The 9,743-nt window shown below is 46.0% G+C and overlaps 1 protein-coding gene across 2 annotated transcripts; it reads right to left on the bottom strand.

Annotated features, from left to right (window-relative positions):
• Positions 1–319: 319 nt before the first annotated feature.
• On the bottom strand, positions 320–3,295 carry LOC108644467 (gastrula zinc finger protein XlCGF57.1-like). 2 transcript variants are annotated; one of them, XM_031904291.1, is made up of 3 exons: positions 3,153–3,295; positions 1,624–2,130; positions 320–1,539 (listed from the first exon to the last, which is right to left on the bottom strand). In XM_031904291.1, exons 2-3 carry the CDS (start codon positions 2,084–2,086, stop codon positions 902–904), a joined length of 1,101 nt encoding a protein of 366 aa, XP_031760151.1. In that variant the 5' UTR covers positions 2,087–2,130; positions 3,153–3,295; the 3' UTR covers positions 320–901. The 2 variants fall into 2 exon arrangements, with proteins under 2 accessions (XP_031760151.1, XP_004915679.1); XM_004915622.4 differs by having other exon boundaries at positions 320–2,130; positions 3,153–3,294.
• Positions 3,296–9,743: the final 6,448 nt, after the last annotated feature.

The following is a 9,743-nucleotide window of genomic DNA, read 5'->3' as shown; positions in this document are numbered from 1 at the left end:
TTTAGGCCTTTCCTATTAATGTGACTTCTTTGACGCATTCAATTCAGGTGAGCAAGACCAACCACCTAGGGGGTCTAGAGGGGCAGTGGCTTAAGGATCCAGTCCCCTATGGGGTAGGGCCCCATTATTTCTAATGTACTCCCATCAGTGCCTGCCATAGGCATTATTGTTTCCCATTCATTTGAAGGCAAAGTAATTTTAGGCACAGAAAGTCATTATAAGCCTTGTCCCTTACAGCCCCGCAGTGTCCCAGACTCCTGATGTCGCACAAGCATTATGGCTTAATCAGGGCAGTAGACAAAAAAACACATAATTCCACTTGCAATAAAAAGTCAGGGTTTATTCTGTGGAGACACCATATTCACAGCCACACACAACATTTTGGGGAGGTTTGTAACCCAATCCCTTCCTCAGGTGGCACCTACAGGCTACTGAGTGGTAGGTACCAGCATCCCCCACTTGCGCCACATCTGTATCTGTTGGTTACACAGGGCAGATCCCAGATTTCCCCCCTGACCCCTCATGTGCCAGTGGGAACCTTGGGAGATGTTGGTTCTACCAATTTGTGTGAAAGATGCCTCAGAGGGTACAAAGGGATTTGCAGGGCACCTTACAGGTGGGGTTACAGGGATATCCCCAGTTTGTGAGTAAATTCCCCCCTCCCTCAGAACATAGGAAAGGATTATATTAAACATAAGCCCCACACAAACCCTTGTGGGAAAGTCACTGGTGAATCCATGAAACCCCAAGATGAGCCGTGATATGGTACATAGGGAAGTTTCATCTCAGTGGATCTGTAGTTCTGGATCACGGCAACTCTCTTCTCTGTGAGTCTGAATGGGAACACTGAGATATCTCTCTGATTGTAGCTTTCCCCTCACTCTGAATGAGCAAGATACTCTCATCTAATGTGAGTCTGAAGGTGGTGCCTCAGGGTACTGGAGTCCTTGTAACTCTTCCCACACTCGGCGCACACAAAAGGTTTCTCTCCCGTGTGTTTCCGAACATGACTATTGAGGCTCGTCTGGTCCCTACAGCCTTTCCCACACTCAGGGCACACTAATGGTTTCTCCCCTGTGTGAACATAACAGTGCAGAGTGAGTGCAGCCTTGGTTTTGAAGTTCTTCCCACACTCAGTACAGACAAATGGCCTCTCCCCGGTGTGACTCAGTTGGTGATACTGGAGCTGGTGTTTCCATCCAAACTGTTCTCCACACTCACAGCAGCTGAATGGTTTCACTCCCGAATGACTCCGATAATGTATGTCCAGTTTACTTTTCTCCAGGAATCGTTTCCCACACTCTGTGCACTCATGTGGTTTCTCCCCAGTGTGAACCTTTTGGTGCCTTTTCAGATTCTTCTTTGCTGCAAAGGATTTGCCACACTCCGTACAGGGGAAAGTCTTTCCTGTGTGTACGTTAATATGAATGTTCAGTTCACTTTTATCCCTGAAACATTTCCCACACTCAGTGCAGACAAATGGGTTCACTCCGGTGTGAATATGAAGGTGCAATTTGAGTTCATGGTTTTTCCTGAAGCCTTTCCCACACTCAGTGCAGACAAACGGTTTCTCTCCTGTGTGAATCCGGAGGTGAGATTTCAGAGAGCTCGAATCCCTGAAGCCTTTCCCACACTCAGTGCAGACAAATGGTTTCTCTCCTGTGTGAATCCTTAGATGAACAATGAGTTTAGTCTTATCTCTGTAGCTTTTCCCACAATGAGGACAGACAGAAAGCTTCTCTCCTGTGTGAATCCTTAGATGGAGATTAAGTTTGTATTTATTCTTGAAACCTTTCCCACAATGAACACAGACAAATGGCTTCTCACCTGTGTGGCACAGAAAATGGGCTTCAAGCTTAGACTGCTGCCCGAAGCTTTCTCCACACTCTTTGCAGTCAAATGATATTCTGAAACCAGTATCTTGTAACTTTTGTGTTCTCAGAACAGAAGATTTCCCATCAGCACCAAACTCTGGAGGCATCGGAGGCCAATCATTACTGGAGGTTTTGCAAAATTCTTTGTGAGTTTGGGTTTGGCTGAGGTTCGCCTGAATGTTTTCACTTCTATCTTCTCTGATCTTCTTCATCTTGGAGGTCTCTGAGGTTCTGCTTCTCTTTTTCAGGCTAGTTCCTTAATAACAAAAGCACAAAGGAATTATTCAGGTTGTCAACGTTTTTTGTCAAAGTTATTGGTACATCTAACCAAGTGGCGCCATGAAAAGGGCAGAATGAGACAGCGCGGTTGAGAACTGGAAGACCAGTTTTTGTCTCAGTCCTGTAGAAAGAGGAATGCCTATACTAGCATAGCTTTATGGTCTCTCCCCATACACCCTATGAACAAGCTCAGGGGTCTTTTCCTGCTGAATAGTGCGAGGCAATACTCATGCTCACCTGGATTATATTATACTGTGTAGTGGCCAATCTGAATTATTGGATTTAGCAGTGTAAGACCTTGTTGTTGGAATGATTTGGCTGGAAGGTGTATCAGCATATCCTTTATAGGAGAAATTGGTGGAGGGTAAATGTGTGACTTTTTGGCAGGATAGACAATACATGTAATACAGCAGCAAGTGGAACAATATCCCCAGTGAGCCCAACAGAGCTGTGGGACCTTCAGAAGCCCATCCCCCCACACTGGTGCTATATGGCTATTAGTGATGTACAGGGATTTATATTAATTAGTTATATGGTGCGGTTGGTGTTGTTTCAAATGTTCCCATTTAGTTACTATTCATGGGGCAAGTAAAGTAGTAAGTGGGCAGAACAAGGGAACTGGGTACTGGGTGACTGGTCAGTGGCAGGTAAGTAAGGAACCTCTCATGCCCATAGTGCTAACCAGGAAAATCCCCTTATCGAGTATCATTGCACAGAGAACATTTTCCCTTCTGTATCCATCCCAGGCAAATATCCAATAATCCAATAAAAAATAAATAAAACTTAGAAAATGAACAACAAAAGATTCTAATTTTAGAAAAAAAATGGAGGGTAAGAAATATAAAATCTGAAATATTCTCAGCTATTTGTACCTTCACTTCTTCCTGACAGACTCCTGCCTGGCTCCCCATTAATGAATAAAGAATTTATCATTGGTCCTCCAGTCCTAACATTAGAACATAATAATTACAACTAATAAGGAGCCCATAGTATAGTTACCTTCCTGTCCGGATCTTTTTCTCTTTCCCCTGGAACATTCTCAGCAGAGACTCTCCCCAGAAATCTGCTCCTTGGAGATATTCCCCAACTCTTTATACTAATTCCTCCTTCTCTCCATCCCATGGGCACCAATGAAGATTCTGCCCCTTTATATCAATGGCTCCTCCCATATAGCTCCCATTGGCAGGGGCTGTCTGTGCTATTTGCATATGAGAGCTAGTATGGAGATGAGCTGCCCAGCAGGAAGTCAATCAACCCCACCCTGACTATTGTCCCACACATAAAGGGGAATCTGTAAAGGTAAACAAGGTTCCACCCATCCTGTAAGTTGGGGCAGGAGGCCTGAAACTGAATCTTATTTTTTCTGACAAATCAGAGATGGAGAAAAATATTTGTAATATTTTTGAAAATGTTGGTTTAGTCCATCAATTTATGGTCATAGGACAATGGGGGTTTCAATTACCCCTGTACTCAGTGTATTCAGTGACTGGCTGCCATTTGAGATGAGGAATGATTCCCCCAATTTACCTTCTAAGACAAAGTGGAGAGAGAACCAGAGGGGTTTAGGAGACACCTGAAAGCAGCAGCGAGTCAGAGACACAGAGTTTGGCCCCTTAGGGGTCTCTCCATGGATCAACTAAAGGCTGAACTTATTTTTTAACCCCAACTATGTTATATTGCAAACCCAGTGATTGATTTCTCCTTATCGGCTTTTTAATAACTTGTTTATTTTTGTGCAGTTTTTTTTATGTATATATGAAATTGCTCGCCTTGGGTGCCATTATGTGTTATATACATATGTGTTTGTGTCTTTATACATATTTATGTGTTATACAATCTTACAGATTTGGTGAGCCAGGCAGGAGAGCAATGCATGACATTTAATTCATATTTATAAGTGTATAGTTTTGTGTAGCAAACCAGTTGATTGTTTGTGTTGTTTTAGTTCTTGTTTAGTTAAAAGAATGGATGTTTAAGTTAAAAAGATTGCCAAGGTCACATGCTCAGGAGAGATTGCTAAGTGTATGCAGGGATCCCCAGATCCATGGGCTCAGGCTCAGGCGTATGTGACCAGGGCAATCCAGGAAAAGTGCATGTCTAAATCAAAAGGGAAAAGTGCACTGGTGTTTGCTGCCTGCTGGATAGCAGAACTGTATAAAACTCTAGCGGTGCAGAAAGAGAATCTGGAGGAAAAGATTCTTTATTTGAATGATGCGATTGATTCTCTGAAATTTTCTGTTTAAAATGCTGCTGATATGGCCATTAGCAACCAGCAACCAATGGCAGAACCCAAGGAGATATACAGAGAGAATGAGCTGCTATGGCCATTAGCAACCAGCAACCAATGGCAGAACCCAAGGAGATATACAGGGAGAATGAGCTGCTATGGCCATTAGCAACCAGCAACCAATGGCAGAACCCAAGGAGATATACAGGGAGAATGAGCTGCTATGGCCATTAGCAACCAGCAACCAATGGCAGAACCCAAGGAGATATACAGGGAGAATGAGCTGCTATGGCCATTAGCAACCAGCAACCAATGGCAGAACCCAAGGAGATATACAGGGAGAATGAGCTGCTATGGCCATTAGCAACCAGCAAACTCTGGCAGAACCCAAGGAGATATACAGGGAGAATGAGCTGCTATGGCCATTAGCAACCAGCAACCAATGGCAGAACCCAAGGAGATATACAGGGAGAATGAGCTGCTATGGCCATTAGCAACCAGCAATCAATGGCAGAACCCAAGGAGATATACAGGGAGAATGAGCTGCTATGGCCATTAGCAACCAGCAACCAATGACAGAAAACAAGTAGGAGAATGAGCAGCTCAAACAGAGGCTGAGGGAGGCAGAGGGCACCATTAAAGGTTTGGTTGCAACCTCCAGCAATGTAGGAGCTGATCATTCTGAATGTAAATCAGAGGTTAAAGGGTTAAAAGCTCAGTTAGGAGCAAGAAGTCCTGTTGTATCAGCTGTTACTGGGCAGAATAATACTAATAAGGGGAGAGATCTGTCTGCTAATGGTATAAAAGAAAGCAGTAGGAAATGTAACACTGCAAGTGAAGGTAATGTGGCTAGTATAGAATGTACCAGTCATGCCAGGCCTTCTAAAGTGATTACTAATTGTGCAGAGTACAGGGCTGATAAACTGAAACATAACAGTACAGAAAAACAGGTTTCTAACCCCCTGCAATCTAGGCAACAGCATCACAATGACAGGGTGTGAGCGATACAGGCTTCTCCCCCTGCAACACAGACTTGTAACAATTCAGTTACACACATACAGGAAAGAAAGTGTTTGGGTGCTGTGTGTGTTCCAGAGTTGGGCACATAGCCGGGTATTGTACCCTGAAACACTATTATTGGGATAATAATAACTGGTACAATGAGAGAGAGATTGGGAATTCCTCTAGGTGGGGATTGCAAAAGAAAAGTAGGAATGGGAATACATGGATCCCATATCAGCTTCTTACAACTCAGAGAGAAAGGCTGAGTGCAGGGAACTCCAACCCCCAAACTGCATGGGGGGCATTTAAACATGAGCTGGAAAGTATCAAATTAGAGCTTTCCCAAATGAAAGGGAGAAGGGCCAATGGGAATAGGGGGAAACACAATGGGAATATGCCCTGACTCTTTCCCTTCACCGAGTTTATGTTTTACAGTAGTGCTGTCCAACTGGCGGCCCGCGGGCCTCATCCCCCTCTGTGTGGCCCCCCACCTGTCTGGCTGCTTTGATGGCTTACTCTTGTGTAAGCTTTAAATGGTATCAGTACTGTGATTAACTGCCCCCCTGCATGGTTCTCACCTCAGATTCAGGCTGTAATCCCCCTGTATTGTTTAAATATGTAATCCCCTGTGTTGTTCACACCTTTTAATCTCTGCATTGTTCCCCCCTGCAGTGTTCCCACCTCAGGCTCAGACTGTAATCACCCACATTGTTCCCCTGTTCACACCTCAGGAGCAGTAGAAACCCACAAATAATCCCTTCACACTATAAAAAGAACATATACTGAGGTGGTACTTCAATTAAAAAGTTTTTTAATATATAGTTATTGTGCAGACTGTAGGAGCAGTGCCAGCATTGTGTCACTGTAGGCTGCCTGTGTGTGCCATACAGGGCAGGGCACGCAGAGTATGACATACACAGGCAGGGTAGGGAAGGCAGAGTATGGCACATACAGGCAGGGTAGGGCAGGCAGAGTATGGCACACACAGGCAGGGTAGGGAAGGCAGAGTATGGCACACACAGGCAGGGTAGGGAAGGCAGAGTATGGCACATACAGGCAGGGTAGGGCAGGCAGAGTATGGCACACACAGGCAGGGTAGGGAAGGCAGAGTATGGCACACACAGGCAGGGTAGGGAAGGCAGAGTATGGCACATACAGGCAGGGTAGGGAAGGCAGAGTATGGCACACACAGGCAGGGTAGGGCAGGCAGAGTATGGCACACACAGGCAGGGTAGGGAAGGCAGAGTATGGCACATACAGGCAGGGTAGGGCAGGCAGAGTATGGCACACACAGGCAGAGTATGGCACACACAGGCAGGGTAGGGAAGGCAGAGTATGGCACACACAGGCAGGGTAGGGAAGGCAGAGTATGGCACACACAGGCAGGGTAGGGAAGGCAGAGTATGGCACATACAGGCAGGGTAGGGAAGGCAGAGTATGGCACACACAGGCAGGGTAGGGCAGGCAGAGTATGGCACACACAGGCAGGGTAGGGAAGGCAGAGTATGGCACATACAGGCAGGGTAGGGCAGGCAGAGTATGGCACACACAGGCAGAGTATGGCACACACAGGCCAAGTATGGCACAAACCAGCCAAGAATGGCAAACACAGTGAAAGTATGGCACACAGGCAGGGTAGGGAAGGCAGTGTATGGCACACACAGGCAGGGTAGGGAAGGCAGAGTATGGCACACACAGGCAGGGTAGGGCAGGCAGAGTATGGCACACACAGGCAGGGTAGGGAAGGCAGAGTATGGCACATACAGGCAGGGTAGGGCAGGCAGAGTATGGCACACACAGGCCAAGTATGGCACAAACCAGCCAAGAATGGCACACACAGTGAAAGTATGGCACACAGGCAGGGTATGGAAGGCAGAGTTTGGCACACACAGGCAGGGTAGGGAAGGCAGAGTATGGCACACAGGCAGGGTATGGAAGGCAGAGTATGGCACACACAGGCAGGGTAGGGCAGGCAGAGTATGGCATGTTTTTGCTGTACTACAACCATTAATATGGGTATGGTCATGTGATAACATGGGTGTGGTTTCAAGTGGGTGCGGTTTCAAAAAGGGGAGTGGTCAAAACTGGCTTCCATTATCGGCCCTCCACCACGTAGGTCGGAAAAATTCCGGCCCTCGGTACAACAGAAGTTGGACAGCACTGTTTTACAGAATAAACTAAAGATTTGAAGATTATGTGAAGGAGAATTCCGTGCCTGACCCTGTCCTGTGGGAAACATTATAGAGGCCCTTACTTATATGTTTTGTTTTCCTTTTTACACAGAAGGAGAAGCCTCTAAATTGGGTTGGTACAGTCAGGTTATACAGATTCAATAAAAAATTGTTTTATAATAGTTAGAATGAGCTGCACTGTGAGGGGGTAAAATGGCTGCTGCTTTAGTTTAATAGGAGAGTAAAAAGCCCTGAGGCACAATCTGAATTTTATTTTTGATATGATTTGCCTGAGTCAGATTTTGTTTCTTTACCCTTTGCATTAGCAGCAACATGTTTGTGCCATTTGTACACAGACTGCGCGCTGCTTGGTTCCCTCCATATACGTTATGTGTGTCTGTAGCAAAGCAGCATTCAGTCTGTAGGTTTTTTTCCAAAGTTTGTCTTTCATTGTTTGTATGAGGAGTTTGATGTGTGTAAAGCTCTCAAGGTGGAGCGTTTTAACCACTTCACTCTACTAGTCTGTATTATAGTTACCAGCCCAGTCTGTTCTATACATTTCTACTTACAGCAAATGGTTTACTTTGTTTATGTTTAGGGTCTGTCTGTCCCAACAACAAACCCACTGGGCCTGACAATGATGCTCCTTACATCTATGTTGCTCTATTTCAGATGATCAGGCAGGAAACTGAGGGGAAATACTGAGACAAAGATGACAAACATCTCACTAGTGATTGGGCTCAGATAGTGCCGCACACGTTAGTGTATCTGTTTCATACCCTGCAGTCAGTATTGGTTATGGTCACACCTATCCCTGAATTGAGGGGCTAATCCCAGCTATGCTGATTAATAAAATATGAGATTCTCACCCTACCCCCCAGCAATAAAGTGTTTTCCCTGTGTGGTCTCTTTCATATGGGAACCGGGGTAAGCAAAATGTGTTGGGTGTTGCACACACCAAAGTGTAAAGGCCATGGGTTACTGCAGGGGCCTGAGATGGGATCCAGCCCAGACATGGGGGGGCAGAATAAGGTGGGTAAGGGGGGGTACAGAGCACAGACAGTGCAGCAAAGTGTAAGGCCATGGGTTACTGCAGGGGCCTGAGATGGGATCCAGCCCAGACATGGGGGGGCAGAATAAGGTGGGTAAGGGGGGGTACAGAGCACAGACAGTGCAGCAAAGTGTAAGGCCATGGGTTACTGCAGGGGCCTGAGATGGGATCCAGCCCAGACATGGGGGGGCAGAATAAGGTGGGTAAGGGGGGGTACAGCGCACAGACAGTGCAGCAAAGTGTAAAGGCCATGGGTTACTGCAGGGGCCTGAGATGGGATCCAGCCCAGACATGGGGGGGCAGAATAAGGTGGGTAAGGGGGGGTACAGCGCACAGACAGTGCAGCAAAGTGAGCTGGAAACAAAGCCTCTAAAAGTGTGTGGGATTTTCTAACTGGCAGAAGGGTTACAATTATGAGTAGGAACAACTGTGAGTGTTTTTATAATTAGGTTAATTATTACCTCACAGTACCCCAAAACTGAAGCCTGTGTGAGTGTTATATAACTTGGGTCTCTCCTTTCACTTTCAGCACAAATACATATTATACATTAATGGGGGTCCCTGAATGTTATACCTTTTTGTATTTAGGGGGCTCTTTCCTTGTAAAGTCCTTCGCCCTCTAGGTGGGGATTTGTAAGAAATTGCTCATCTTGGGGGCCATTATTTGTGTTATATACATATGTGTTTGTGTCTCTATACATATTTATGTGTTACACACTGAGTATGGGGGAGTTCTACTGATTACTATAAACCAGTTGTCCTGTATTCCTGCCCTGTACTGTTCAAGTTGAAAGTACAGAAGCAACTGGTGGTCTCAGAAATCAGTTATTGGTCAGAATGAGTCAGCTGAGCTGACGAGTGGAGAGAGGGGTCCGTATCTAAAGAATGTGCTCTGAGTCTGTCCTGTGTGTCTCCCACCTTAGCCTCTTGTCTGAGATATCATGTGACTCCCCAAAGCCTTCCGTAATGGGGCCGGGGTCCCCCAATATCCCACCAGGGGGAAATAAATAAGGAACAGCACCTACAGCTCCGCGTGATCCCAGGAACTGAGAGGGTTAACTCACAGGAGTCCAAAGTGCTGTTTGTCTCTGGGGAAAGAGAACTTTGTGTTTCGTTTCTTGTTCAGTCCCCGTTCTGCT

Source organism: Xenopus tropicalis, chromosome 6 (assembly GCF_000004195.4).
Source record: "Xenopus tropicalis strain Nigerian chromosome 6, UCB_Xtro_10.0, whole genome shotgun sequence".
Classification (NCBI taxonomy): domain Eukaryota; kingdom Metazoa; phylum Chordata; class Amphibia; order Anura; family Pipidae; genus Xenopus; species Xenopus tropicalis.
This window is presented reverse-complemented; position numbering and strand designations above follow the sequence as displayed.